The sequence below is a fragment of the Otolemur garnettii genome, unplaced genomic scaffold, assembly GCF_000181295.1.
Source record: "Otolemur garnettii isolate 467f Iridium unplaced genomic scaffold, OtoGar3 scaffold00154, whole genome shotgun sequence".
Taxonomy (NCBI): Eukaryota; Metazoa; Chordata; class Mammalia; order Primates; family Galagidae; genus Otolemur; species Otolemur garnettii.
The window spans coordinates 2,440,477-2,454,971 of NW_003852549.1; the positions used below are offsets into that span (position 1 = coordinate 2,440,477).

A 14,495-nucleotide genomic window follows, 5' to 3' on the forward strand; every position below is an offset into this window, starting at 1 on the left:
GGGTAGGGTGTTGCCTCCAGGTGCAAGAGTCTGATATGCGGGTAGAATGTTTTCATTGTTTTAGGGCCTCCTTACTGCCCTGTGGCCTAACAGGTTCACTTCACCGTTTACCTCTATCAGTAATTAAAATGAATCTGTTCTTCCCTCTTGCTCATTCTCTGAGTTATTTGATGACCTAATAAGCATAAATTTATGTCCAAAATTAAGTTTATTAATTATTTGGAGTTCTACCCAAACACTGTGTTTCTGCTTCCCCCATCTAACCATCAATAATGTTTAGTTCTTGAGGATCATAGCACTTGAGGACGTCTTCAGCCCTAACTCGCAACCGAGATTCAGAAAGTGACTGAGAGGTGTCGCTGGACCAGTAGTTAAGTTAACAAGGCAAGAAAAACAGTAACATCTTCTACAAAGGAGCTCATATTTTCTTTGCATATAATAATAAGAATTTAATAAGCCATTATAGAATATCAAAGGTATCCTACAATTATTCTCTAAGTAAAGAATAATAATGTATTTGCAGTAAATCACACACAGGGTCCATCAAGAGTAACACCCTTTTGTGCTTGACTGTGATATTATTATGTTACAGAATTAACATGCTTATGATTTTGTGATAAAAGATCAGTATAGATGACCGGCTCATAATAAAGGACATTATCTGTGCTGTTATTTGTAGTTTACATCATTCCCATGTAATTCTGTAAGGTAACAGTATCACACACACTCCAGCACAAAAGGGCGTTACTTCTGCCTCACCCCTATGCAATCCAAAAGAAGAGAAAAACCTGACTAGCTGGTGAATTTGAAATCTAAAATGTCTTTCTCTAATGTGCAGATTTTGTATGAAAGAAAAATCTTCCCAATATTAACAATACAACCTTTAATAGAAGTTGTTTTACTTAGAAATAAAACAGTTCTTTTTGCTTAAACAGAAACAGAATTAGAGCTATCTAGTAAATAGCTGGCAGATAATGTCAGGACAAAAGTTAAATAATATTTAATCAGCCTATTTGTCTCTTTTATCCCATAAATGTCAACATGCTGTTTATAATGCTTTATTGTAAAAAATTAAGGAATTTTTTTCAGAAATGTTCTATCATCTCTTTGTATGGCTCAAATTGAGGTCAGCCTTTTTCAAATAAGCAGAAAAAATTAAATATCAAATAAAAGTTGACCTTTTTGTGCACTAAAAAAGTCTAAAGGAACAAGGTAAATGTGAATGAGGAAGCTTGACTACCATCTGACAAACGTACTATCAGAAAACAATAATTTAAATGTTTAAGGTAAATATTTAAGTTTTTAAATTCTTAGAAATTTGGTTTATATTTATAACTCAGGGGTGATAAAAATGTGAATGCTTATAGGGCTAAGACAAGCCATGAAAATGGCAAAGCAAGGGAAATGTGAAGGAGAAATGGAATTATTGCAATCCTATTAAACCAGCAAGTCCATTCCTTGCTGAGAAAAGCCTGTACTACTATAACCTGGTTGCTACAGACTGTTGTAATGCAGAAAGCTTCAAAAGAACTTTTTAAAAAACTGTATTTTCTGATAAAATTTCCAGATTTTTAAATATTAGAAACTAATTTTGTAATGTCATATTATACAAGGGAGGCCAAACAAATTAGTAGGCCAGCAATGATTGACTATTTTCATTCTCTGGATCAAGAACTGGAAGTTCTCTCAGGGTCTGAGGAATCAGGAACAGGCAGCCTCAAAGGACACCCAGAGGCCAGGAGGAAAACAGCTGTCCCAAAAAAAGAGAGCGAGCTGATTTTAAAGAGTAAAAAAATCTTTATAAAGAGAAAAATGTCCTCTTTGTATCGTACACTGGAGATGTATTTTCTTCTGCCCAACTTTAAAAGATTTATAATTTATAACTATGATGATTGAATTGCAGTTTCACCAGAAACTAATTGGCACGACTGTCGTTGTAGTCTTTACATTTTCTCGTTTGAAACAGCATCTCCAAGAGCATAGTCAGACCAGCAAAATAGTTCACCAAGTTTAGCTGTGTAGTTAGCTGGTCAGTTGTGAGTTCAATAAAATTTAATAATTTTAATGTTTTAATAATTTTGAAATGAATAGTTCAGAAACGGACTTTGACAATGGGATACAAGTTTCATGACAGTGAAGCAACTCTTTTTAGTGAGAGAGATGGGGACAGGAAAGAAGTTCTAACATTTATCTAAAGTAACTTTTCCGAATTTCTAAGAAGAACATCAAAAAGTCTTTTTGAAATATAACTTGATAGTGGATAAAAAAACTCAATAATTTTATATTTAATGTCCCCACATATATGCACAATGTAAATATCATTCACATCTGATTATACCTGTGATCACATTGATTTGACTCCTGTTGGTTTAGAAATTCTGGAGAATGAGCGGTGAGTTTATCTTCTATGTCCCGATGTTAGAACTACTTACCGTCCCATAAGTCAGCGTCATTTCAAACTGTCAACCAACAAATCAGTATCTTACAATGAGAATTTTCTTCTAGATAAAATATAAGAGAATAGAAAATATCAAAGTTCAGTGCATAGAGTAAGAATAAATGATGTCTGTTAAACTTTTGGTTCTTTTTATACATACATGTGCACACACGCGCAGAAATATACTGGGCCACAATGTAAGATATGTTGTTCACTGCAGACCACAGTCAAAACAGCTTGAAAAAAAACTTCCCACATGCAGATGCAAAAGATTTAAATCTGTGATTTTGCATTTGCAGAAATTGAGTTTAAGGAGGGAGAAACCCAGCACGTTGTTGAAATTGAAGTAATCTTTGATGAGATAGGAGAGATGAGAGAGGCCTTCACTGTTCACCTAAAACCCGACGAAAATATGATAGCAGAGACTCAGGTAAGTAATGCCGTGTGTCTACAAATTCATGACCAGCATTTTGTCACAGAAAATGCATATAGGCTGTTCCTAGTATGCAGCAAAGTGAGGACTCTTTGCACAAGCCTTACATGAAAGAGACGTGCATAATTCCTTTCACCATCTAAATAAATTTTGTTTTGATTATGTCACAATCAAGAAATTCCTCTCCCTTTCTTTGAAAACATCAACTCAAAACTGGAGTCTGGGTCCTATGCTAACCCACTTCCATTCTCCATGTCAATCGGTAATGATTGAATTTGAGATTAACCTCCAGAGAAAAAGCATCATCTCAGCATAAGGGGAGGGACTATTAATTCAGTGCCACAACTCATTAACACATTCATTGAAACCCACAAAATAGTTTGTGAACCCTCAAATCTCCACCTGTTTCTATTAACTTTATCAGAATTTGATGTCCAGAGCCTTGTGACGAAAATGTTAGTCCTAACATTTGTTTTCTATACTTATTTAATTTATATTGTATCATCAACAGATTTTCTTCCAAATTAACATAATTTTCACAGAATATTGACCTTCACAGCACAAATAACTTTTAAAACCAGGTGTCCTGTTTATGAACAGATACATTTTTATATCTATGCTTAAATCGACTGCATTGTTTTTATTGTTTTACTATCAGTATGCAGTCAAGTTGATAAAAATTTTCCCTTAAATATTTTTGTCATTTGTTAAATTTTCACTGTGTAATTGTGTTTCTACCATAGTGCATTGCCTTTTTTCAAGTAATATTTAAAATTCAAGAAATTTCTCTACTCAGAGAAAGTGTGGGCCATCGTGAAGCAGACACCAGCGATGGGCTGGAGGGCCCAGAAGGCCCTGCCTGAAGGAGATTTAAGCGTAGACATAAAAATATATCTGTTCCTAACCATGACATGTAGTTCTAAAACTTATTTTTTGGTGTGAAGGTCAAAATTCTGTGAAAATTATGTTTATTTGGAGGAAAATCTGATTGATGATACCATATAAATTGAATGAAGTACATTCGTTTAGGACATAACACTTTTCAGACTAACATTTTGGTCATAAGGCTCTGGACATCAAATAAATAAAGCTAATAAAAAAAGGTAGAAATTTTGACACTTAACACACTGTTGTGTGGGTTCAAAACAGGGCAGAAAATCTTTATCAAATATATTTTTATATCTTGATCACATAAAAAATGAATCTTCCATTATTATTTTTATGAAGTAGTGTATGAAACTTTGGATCAAAGGAAGAGAAAGATTCAGTCAAATTACTTTCAGTTATAAAAGTTTCTTTTAATAATATATATGTAAAAATAGGTTTGGAAACCGTGATGTAATCCATGTGTGTTGTCAGATTTTGAACTGTTCTTCGGGATCCATGGCAGACTTACAGAAGGGTGTCTTTGTCACCTTGTCCACCAGCAGAGGTTCACAGACTCCTGTGCTATTGGGAGCCTCTCCCCTTCTCTGCCTGTGGTCCAGGCAGGGCCTTCTGGCCCCTTTTCTTTGACACACTGCTTATCCCTGGCCTTGCTGCATCATGGCCCATACTCTCCCACCACTTCCACGATCTCCCTTATCTCAAGATATCTTTCAGCATTCTTCTCACTATCAATTAACTGACTTTTTCATAGAATTTCCACTCCACAGCCCCAAGACAGATTTAGCTACTGTCACCACAAATTGAAGAAAATAATTCGAGTCCATCAACCTTGTAGGTCACTAACCAACCTTTGGATTAGCTGCCCCAGTCTTAGGTGCCCTCCCCTGCAACCATAAGATGTGAACATGGTGGCAAGGTCACATGCAACAGGCTACACAGGGCCCTGTTGCATACAGGGCCTCTGCGTATGACAGTTTTCATCATAACAAGGCCATGACTTTGCAATGGAAGGACAAAAAGCCAGTGTTTCCCTAATCAGTGATGATTCTCTTTTCTTCCTAGGTGACCAAGGCCATTGTGTATATAGAAGAAATGAACAGCATGGCAGATGTTACGTTTCCTTCCACCCCTCAGATTGTGTCCCTGTTGATGTACGATGACGCCTCCAGAGCTAAGGAGAGTACTGGACCCATGTCTGGCTACCCTGTCATCTGTATCACAGTGAGTAGGAAATTGAAAATATCGAGGAAAATTGTAAGAATTATTTTTAATAATTGTAAACTTTAATCAATGTAATACTGTCTTTGTCATGAAGAGACAAAAGTAGTAAAATACTACAGGTTTAAGCTTTGAACTTTGCAAATATGACATGAATCATATAAAGCTCCCATTTTTCTTCCTTAACACATACTGTGTTTATCTGAGTCTGTCACTGATTAAAAAAAAAAAATGATAAGAACTTTAGGAATTTAAAAATAAGAAAGAGAAAAAGATATGGAAATCAGTAACTCTAATAAAAGGCAGGATGTCATCATTATCATGAGAGTGATGACAAACAAGGAGCCGAGCGCAGCTCCGTGGATGAGGGGAGCCTTGTGTGTTCAGGTGGAATGGCAAAGTTTAAGATAATAATAAGTTTAAGCCAAATAAGGGGCGTCATTCCAGAAGAGGGGATTGCAGCATGACCTACAGATAGAAGAATAGCATAATAAATGCTACATCACTACTATTTTTACTTACCTTCTCTTGAAGCTCTAAATTAAAAGCTCCTTGTAAACTGTAACTATGACTTATTTTAATAGCACAGCAGCCCTAATGACTACACATAATATGTACACCTGAAAAGTTTGTGGGATGAGAAGGACAGAAATAAGAATTTGGTGCTAAATTATAGAGCTTTTTAAATGCCACCTAAAAGAATTGGAACTTTGCTTGTTGGGCAGCAGGGAGTTCTCGCGCAGAAGAATAATCCAAGGGGTTATGTTGTTGGGTCCACAGGGCAGTAGAAAGGAAAAGCCCCACAAGGGACAGGAAGGCAGTGCTAGGAATGGCAGGGAAGGGACCAACCTAAACAACATTGCAAATGAAGAATCAATTGAGTTAGTTCACTGACCCACTGGGGTAACATGAAAGAGAGAGGAAAAGAGAGAGAGAGAGAGGAGAGGGAGGAAAAGACAGAGAACAAGGATAATTCGGCAACTCTGAGGATTCAACAGATTATGGCATGAATAACAACTTCACACATATTAAGTTAGAAGTAAAAATGTCAAAAAAAAAAAAAGTAGGGATGTCCAATGAGCTATCTGAAATACAATATTTGAGATCATAGACGCTATCATGGCTGGGTATAGAAAGGTAGAAATTGAATGAACAACAGTAGAGATGGGTACAAAGTAGCAATGAAGCATAATGACAGAGAGAACTTGAGAGGAATAGTTTCCAGGTTGTTCTATACTGTGGTCCTAACACAGTTACTTGTTTGCCATAGGCTTGCAACCCCAAATATCCAGACTATGACAAAACAGGCTCTATCTGTGCAAGTGAAAATATCAATGACACTTTGACACGATACCGATGGCTGATCAGCGCACCTGCCGGCCCCGATGGTGTAACCAGCCCCATGAGAGAATTGGACTTTGACACCTTTTTCACATCATCCAAGATGATCACACTGGACTCCATCTACTTTCAGCCTGGCTCACGGGTACAGTGCGCAGCTCGTGCTGTGAACACCGATGGGAATGAAGGTCTAGAGCTGATGAGCCCTGTTGTAACCATAGGCAGAGAAGAAGGTAGGGTGTTGCCATTTTCACATGAAGATCCCTGCAAGACCACGGAATATCACAAGTGTCTAATTTCTGGTTATTAATTCTTCCAAATGTCTCATGTATTTTTTTTTTTTTACTTTCAAAAAGTGTCTTTATTTCAGATTTAAAATCTAGGAAGGCTTTTCCCTACTCAATGAGTTCATAAATATGCATAGCAGAGCAAGTTTGGATTTTAAAACATCATAGTTGAGGGCAGTACCTGTGGCTCAAAGGAGGAGGACACTGGCCCCACATACCGGAGGTGGCAGGTTCAAACCTGGCCCCAGCCAAAAACTGCAAAAAAAAAGATCGTATTTGAAATTGTAAAAGATGACATCTGTAGATTAGCCCAACTTCTAAGAGGCGGTGAAGTCCTGAGGTAGCTGGAATACAGGATAAGTTAGATGGCTTCGGGATCCAGAATCTATGACGTAATTCCTACAATAGGGATCAAACTTAAGTGGTTCAACTAAGGAAAATTGTTCCCATATGGAACTTTTGGATGGATTCCCAAGTCCTCAACTTCATATGATAAAGAAAACTTCTACCCCACTGACCCTTCATACACAACACTAGTATCTCTATCCTCTCTATTTCTCCTCACCAAGATTATTGGAAAGTTTCTTTGAATGTAGCATGATACAGGGATGTAGACATTGTATTCTAAATTCATTGATGCATATGTAATTGCTCTTTCAATGAGGACACCCATTTCTGTTCATTAACTCTGATGCCACAAGTAAAGGAACACAAAGATGTCTAGCTTAACTAGGTTTACAGGGCAGCCAGTTCCTAGGAAGAGTTCGTTCTGCTGAGGTTGCAGGTTGTTCACTGCAGGCCTCTGAGTGTGACCTGGAGCCATTGGTCTGTACAGGTTATAGACAAATCATCAAGGCCACGAATCACACAAAGTGTGAGGAGCCTGCCTAACATGCAGTACTTCAAAATGAAAATCCATTTTTATAAAAATATCAGCTAGGGAACCCACCCATTTCATACTTTTTGAGCTCCTGTGATCTGCCAGACACAGTGATTTATGCTAGCAATAAGAATAATAAGGTAGAATCCCTGTCCTTGAGGAATTTATAGTCAAGTTGAAGATGCAGTATAAATTTGTCTAGTCAAAACTAGGAATGATTAGTTCTACCCTCAGTGGGTCAGGAAAAGCTCATCAAAGAGAAGACGCTTAAAATGAATCCTGAAAATAATAGAGGAAAACAAGCATGAGCAGAGACTCATGGAAGTATGAAGGAAATGGAATATTCTGGAAATAATGTGCATGGAATTGGGAAAGTTGGTGAGAAGGCGAGAAGGAAGAAACAGGAGACACAGCAGGATGGTAGGCAAGGGTTAGATCGCGACAGGCATGCAAACACCATGCCAGGAGCTCAGCCGGTTGCTAGATGAGCAGGAGTTTGCTGGGCACAGGTGGACGGGGACGTGCAGGGGCTCATGCCTTGTTATGACAAGGGAGGCTGGGCCTGGGGCTGGAGCCAGGGAAACACTGAGGGTGGAGAAGAGGATGTGGCTGGAGACAACATTGGAAAGGCAGTAAATCCACTTTATAAATGATTCCTTCACTCTGCAGAAGTGTTTTTAATCCAGTTTTTACAGAAAGATGACATGTATATGCTTCTATTTCTAAAGCTTCCATTTGCATACAGCATTCAGAAGAACACTGAGGCATAAAGGTCATATGTACCACCTTCCACCATTATGTATTCAGGATCAAATATTTATTGACACATATACAGATAATCAACATGCTCTTCTTAGTAGGATTAAAATATACAGTTTTTAACTTTCTATTAAAACCACACTATTATGTTGGTACCAAAAAAATTGTAAATGCTTTAAAATGTATCTCTCTACTAACAAAGCAAGACAGTCCAGATGCTGGGGCCTGCTTCTGGTTTGATTGGTCTTCTAATAACTATCTATCTTTTTTTCTGTTTTATGCAAATAAGAAAGAAATTACATATTTTCTAGTTCTCTCAAAACTATAATCCAGGATCTTGGTCATCATCCTCTCCATGATGTTCAAATGAAAAACATCTCAATTCTCTTGAAAGAAATATTGCAGGATGAGTTTTATGTCAAAATTCTTGAAGGTCAAAAGAGATAAAAGACAGAGAAATACATGTGTATGTGTAGCTATATCAAATGGATTAGAACTTATAATACATATACTATTAAGAAAGAAGTTATATAATATTTAGAGATAAAACTCGCCTGTGCCCATTTTGCTCTCTGATTTTAAAAAGACTTCAATTTTTATTTTTAAGATGAGTGTATTTTAAGTTGTGTTCACTTATAAATAATGTATATTTTATAACTAATCATACATACATTATTCTAGGGTAAAAATAAAATTTACTTAATTTAACCACACTCATTTTCTTCCTATTGACTTTCAAACATTTTTATTATATCTCTTTGTACTTTACCTTAAAATAATTTCGTGAATATGATCATGATCTAGAATGGCATCACACTGAATTTTTTTCTGAGACTTTTTAAATCTCTAAAATGTTAAGTGGCCCTAAATGTTCTGCTGTGATTGCTTCTCACACGGTCGTCTTGCAAGTCTTAGACACAGAGAATTTCACAGTATAGAGAAAAATAATAGTTGCTATTTTTAAAATATTCTTCAATATTCTTTAAGCATTATCTATTGTCTTCCTTTAGCATAAATATGTTTATTTTCCTTGAGGTCTTTGTCAGCCCCGTGTTCCTGGGGTCGTAGGGGCAGAGCCATTCTCAGCTAAACTGCGCTACACGGGCCCTGAGGACCCAGACCACACAAACCTAATCAAGCTCACCGTCACCATGCCACACATAGACGGTAGGTGACCTGGGTAAGCAAATCCTTGGAAGGGCTTTGGGCCCCTCGTTCCCTGGTTCATTCTACTTCATCTTCTAACAGTCGCTTTAAAACATGTTCACCTTGCAGCTTGAGCTTCAAGCCCTGCTTCTTTCAACTGTTTCTGCCTTGTTCTACCCAGTTTTAAAAGTGAGCCAATTTGATCATTCCTTAAAACTAGATAAACATAATACATGTCCAAATACAATAAAACAAAACTTTGGCTAGTATACTGTCTTTGATGAAAGAGTATAAATGTGTCCTTGAATGTGAACTTGGTGACTTCATATTTAAGGCAAGCTCAATGCTCAATGCTTGTCTTTAGTATGTATTTGCTACTTCACAGCTGGAGTTTTATAAAATCTCTCTCAATATTTATTGTAGAACTAAGACATTTTTTAGACATTAATAGACATTCTGGGCTATGACCAGAACGCATGAATTGATAACTATATCCACACTATGTGAACATTTCCTTATGTTCAAAAGGCATTTTCAAGGTCTTTTTCACTCACTCTACTTTGTACTTGAAATAAACTGCTAGTAGTTTTATTACTTGGCATGTGACCTGTATTTACGTAGGTCAGGAAGAAGAAACATTAGGCAGTATTAGGAACTATAAGGTAGAATCTGTCTCCCTCAGGACATGGACATCCCACTTTATATGCTTATGATAACCCCAAATTTGTCCTGGGTTTGAGTTTAGGTGGACAGGAGTCCTCTCACTTTACCGTATGATACTGGCCTCCATGACCACACTACATAGGCTCTTGTGGACAGGTGACTTGAGCTGCAAAGGGCTGAGAAGGGACCATTAGGGAGAAACAGCTGTAACAGCTCTTTCCTGTTAGAAAGAGTGCTTGGTCCCTTATGTCACACCTGGGGTTTGACTTGCATTTTCAGAAACATTCAATAGCCACAGCTCTGGTAGAGCACAGTGGGGATGACCAGTTCTTTTGTGGGGCCAGAGTTTTGCTCTGGGAGAATCTGAGAGGGAGAGGGGGTAAGGCTCAAAGAGAAGACCCTTTCCTTGGTCTCTAACTGCGTCGCTCCTGCCAGGGGTCAGCAACTGTGATCAGTGACCAAGTCCAGCCTGCTGCTCATTCTCATGTGGTCTGCAAGCTAACAATGGTCTGTACATTTTTAAATGTTTAGGGAATAAAATAAGAAGACTAGGCTACATGAAAACTATGTGAAATTCAAGTCCATTTCCCGTAATAAAGCTTTACTGCGCACAGTCATGCAGTCACGTTAATTCCTTTGAATAATGGTGGCATTAGCTCTACAAGGCAGCACTGAAAAGTTTCAACAGAGACCTCTGGGCCCACAAATCTCTGAAAACATTTACTAGTAGGCCCTTTTCAGAAGAAGTGGACCTATCCTTTGCTCTAATGTATAGTGGTAATTTTCAATTTTTCTTGCCTTAAGACATCTTAAAAATTATTTAAGATACCAAAGGCATTTTTATAGGTGGTATCTATAAACATTTACTGGATTTAAAACTAAAACAGAGGAATTGTTAAAATAAGTTATAAAACAAAAAATAATAACAATGGCTTTGTGCGTGTATATATAAATTTGAAGTCATCTCTCATTTTCATATCTGCTCCTGCATGAAATCTTTTGCAATCTACCAAATTTATAGCCTCTGAAAAACTCTACTGTCCACTTGTGAGAAAATACAGTTGGACAAGTCAGATAATAACTTAGTGTCATTATGGAAATAGCTTTAATGTCATGGATCTCCTAAGAAATTCCTAGGGAACCCCAAGGTTCCTAGTGTACCACCTTGATAATCACTGCTGTGCACTATTTTATAACACTTGTTTTTCTCAAGCAGTGAAGACATTATAAAGTGTTCAAAGTCCTCAGTTGCCTGTGAGCTCGTAACACTGGTTTCGATTTCCCGTAGGCATGCTCCCTGTGGTCTCTACTAGAGAGCTTTCTAATTTTGAGCTCACCCTGAGCCCTGACGGCACAAGAGTTGGAAACCACAAGTGTTCCAACCTCCTGGATTATACTGAAGTGAAGACGCACCATGGATTCTTGACTGATGCTACGAAAAATCCAGAAATAATTGGGGAGACGTACCCTCACCAGTACAGCTCCTCCATCAGAGGTTCTGGCACTTTGCGCTTCTACCGAAGCCTGCACCTGGAGGCCTGTCTGTGGGAGTTTGTCAGCTACTATGACGTGTCAGAACTGCTCACTGACTGCGGGGGCACCATCGGGACGGACGGGCAGGTACAGGTTTTCACATCTGAGCTTCGGTCACCAGAGAAATCCACTGGTTTGTTCTGACATGTGCATCTACGCTAAACCCAACTCCAGTCTTCCCTCGTGGTTATGGAGGTCATTAGTCACAGCAGAGACCACACAGCTGGCACGGATGGTGTGACAATCCGTGTCTATTTCTGAAAAAAATGTATGTGTATTCTGACATAGAAGAAGTAGGTAGATAGAAATATTATCCCTGTGTTGAAAGGACCAGGGTATGTGTATGCTTTGTGCTCCAAATCAACTCTGATATTACAATAAGCCTAGTACTGATGTCCTTTCCCCGTGCACCTCATCACGTCTCATATCTGTGCGTAGAAGCCTGTGATGGGACATCGGGAACCACCCCCATGAGGGTCTGCAATCCAGGGGTCCACCCGTCGGTTCTTTTATTAACTATCTTCTTCCACCACCTTCTATCGCCCCCTTTTCCGACCTGCTGTTTCACTCTCTCCCCTTTTCTTTCTAGTTTTCTCCTCTTTTATTCCTTGCCTGTTTCATTTCTTTGTCATTAACATACTCAAAAGTATTTTCATTAAAAAAACTATGGTTTTTTTACTTGACAATTACTGATTCTTCTTCTTACTCCACAGACTTTCCACATAAAGTCCGCAATTGGGTCTGCAATTGCAGTCTTTTCCACACCTTAAAAAATTCCACACCTTAAAAAATCTTCATCCCATCGCATCAGCAATAGAGTTCGTAAAATGATAAGGAAACAAGTCTCCATTGGGATCATAATAGATAAATCTAATATGTATAGCGTCTGTTTAAAGTAGTAAGTGTTTGAACTAAAAGCAATGTTCTGTCTTATCTGCACTGAATGAAGAATCACATAAGTAGGCTTGTGCATTAAAGTGTCGAATGGTATACAGACTATATCACTCACACCCGTCAAGATTCAGCTAAAATGTTGTAATGTTTTCTGCACTATATTCCTATAAATAAGATATTATAGTATAAAAAATTATATTAAAGTATTAAAATATAATACAAGTAGCAGTGAAGAGAAACTAGATAATGACCATGGGTTTAATCCCACAGCCAAGCTGTGGAGGGTGGCAAGTCCAGCTGGTGTCGATGCTGAATTGGACTCTACGATAGTGACACATACATTTCATATTTCTCTCTTTTTTTTTTTTTTTTGAGACAGAGCCTCAAGCTATCCCCCTGGGTAGAGTGCCATGGCATCACAGCTCACAGCAACCTCCAACTCCTGGGCTCAAGCGAGTCTCCTGCCTCTGCCTCTCAAGTAGCTGGGACCACAGGCGCCCGCCACAACGCCCGGCTATTTTTTTTTTGGTTGCAGCCGTCATTGTTGTTTGGCGGGTCCGGGCTGGATTCGAACCCGCCACCTTAGGTGTATATGGCTGGCGCCTTAGCCACCTGAGCCACAGGCGCCGAGCCGAGTCTGCTATTTCTAATGCTAGTCTCTTCTGAAAACACCTTTACATACACACCCAGAAATCATGGCTTACTAGTTATCTGGGTGTTCCTGACAGCCTAAATTAACCATCACTGGTGGCCATTCCATGTCCCCACTTTACTCCTTGGTTTTGCACTCCCAGTTCCCCCAAGCTAATGTTACTCTCCTGCATCCTCCCCCAACATACACGCATATCATGTAAGGATAGGTGAAGAATAAGAATACTGTATAAAGTAGAAGAAAGTAGAGCATCTGATATACTTAGTTTGGGGTTCTAAAGAAGAATAAAAATATCTAATGATCGTACTAAAAATAACAAAGCTAATAATACTAATAGTCACATTTAATGTTGACTGTGTGCCTGCCATTCTTCTAAATATATATTTCTGCTCATTCTGTCCTCATAAGAACCCTATGAGATAAGTACTATTTTTAAAAGTATTTGAAAGCTAAAGCAAAGAGGATTCGGATAACTTGTAAACCCATGCTCTCAACACATCATGATGCTTACCTGGACATTAAATTGAGTGTAGTAGGCAGATGCAGTTACAGGGAAGCCAAATGAACTTCTTGCTTTGTTCTTGGTACAAGAATGCGGCCCCACAGCAATCCTGAAAATACATGCCATGTTACACCAAGACCCACTGTTGGCAGAACTGTGCAGCCTAGCAACAGTGGTCTCCAGCCTCATTTCAGGACAGGCAGATCAGTTTTGGATGAAACATATTTCATGAGATGGCACCTGAATCAAAGCAAACTAAACGTTTGATAAAGAGATTCCACATTAGAAAGCCGTGAGAGTCTTACACCCTTTTACATTTTTGCATTTAGAATGGAGAAGCAGGCCAAAAGGAAGGTGAGCCCTCAGCGTGGCTGCCTGGGCTTCGGAACAGCTTCCTGGTTTCACTGACCACCCCAGTCAAAGGCACCTGCAGGAAACCAGGCCTGGCCCAGCTGATTGTCCTCCACAGCCCTGGCCAGGCTCCGAGCAGACATTATTTTCCCTCTTCTAGTCCTTTCCCAGACTTGGCCTCTTAAATCAAAGTAATCACCGTGCAAATACATGTTATTAACTGGTAATTGCTTCTGCCAGGAACAAAATGATAGAGAATTGATTTTTCTTCATTATGTGCTGTTTGTAGCTAAAGCTACCACCAGGAAATATTGCCAAGTCCCTGCATTTTTATTTGTGATTGAAAATCTGCTTCCGGCTCGGCACCTATAGCTCAAGCGGCTAAGGCGCCAGCCACGTACACCTAAGGTGGCGGGTTCAAATCCCCAGCCCGGACCTGCCAAACAACAATGACAGCTGCAACCAAAAAATAGCCGGGCGTTGTGGCAGGCGCCTGTGGTCCCAGCTACTT

At 38.8% G+C, this 14,495-nt stretch overlaps 1 protein-coding gene across 1 annotated transcript in view; it reads left to right on the forward strand.

Annotated features, from left to right (window-relative positions):
* FREM2 (FRAS1 related extracellular matrix protein 2) overlaps positions 1-14,495 on the forward strand; it is a 198,320-nt gene that overhangs the window by 165,299 nt on the left and 18,526 nt on the right. Inside the window, exons 12-16 of the mRNA XM_003799707.1 lie at positions 2,737-2,867; positions 4,821-4,979; positions 6,247-6,550; positions 9,279-9,410; positions 11,341-11,672. Coding sequence (XP_003799755.1) covers positions 2,737-2,867; positions 4,821-4,979; positions 6,247-6,550; positions 9,279-9,410; positions 11,341-11,672 — 1,058 coding nt within the window. The remainder of the gene's footprint in view (positions 1-2,736; positions 2,868-4,820; positions 4,980-6,246; positions 6,551-9,278; positions 9,411-11,340; positions 11,673-14,495) is intronic.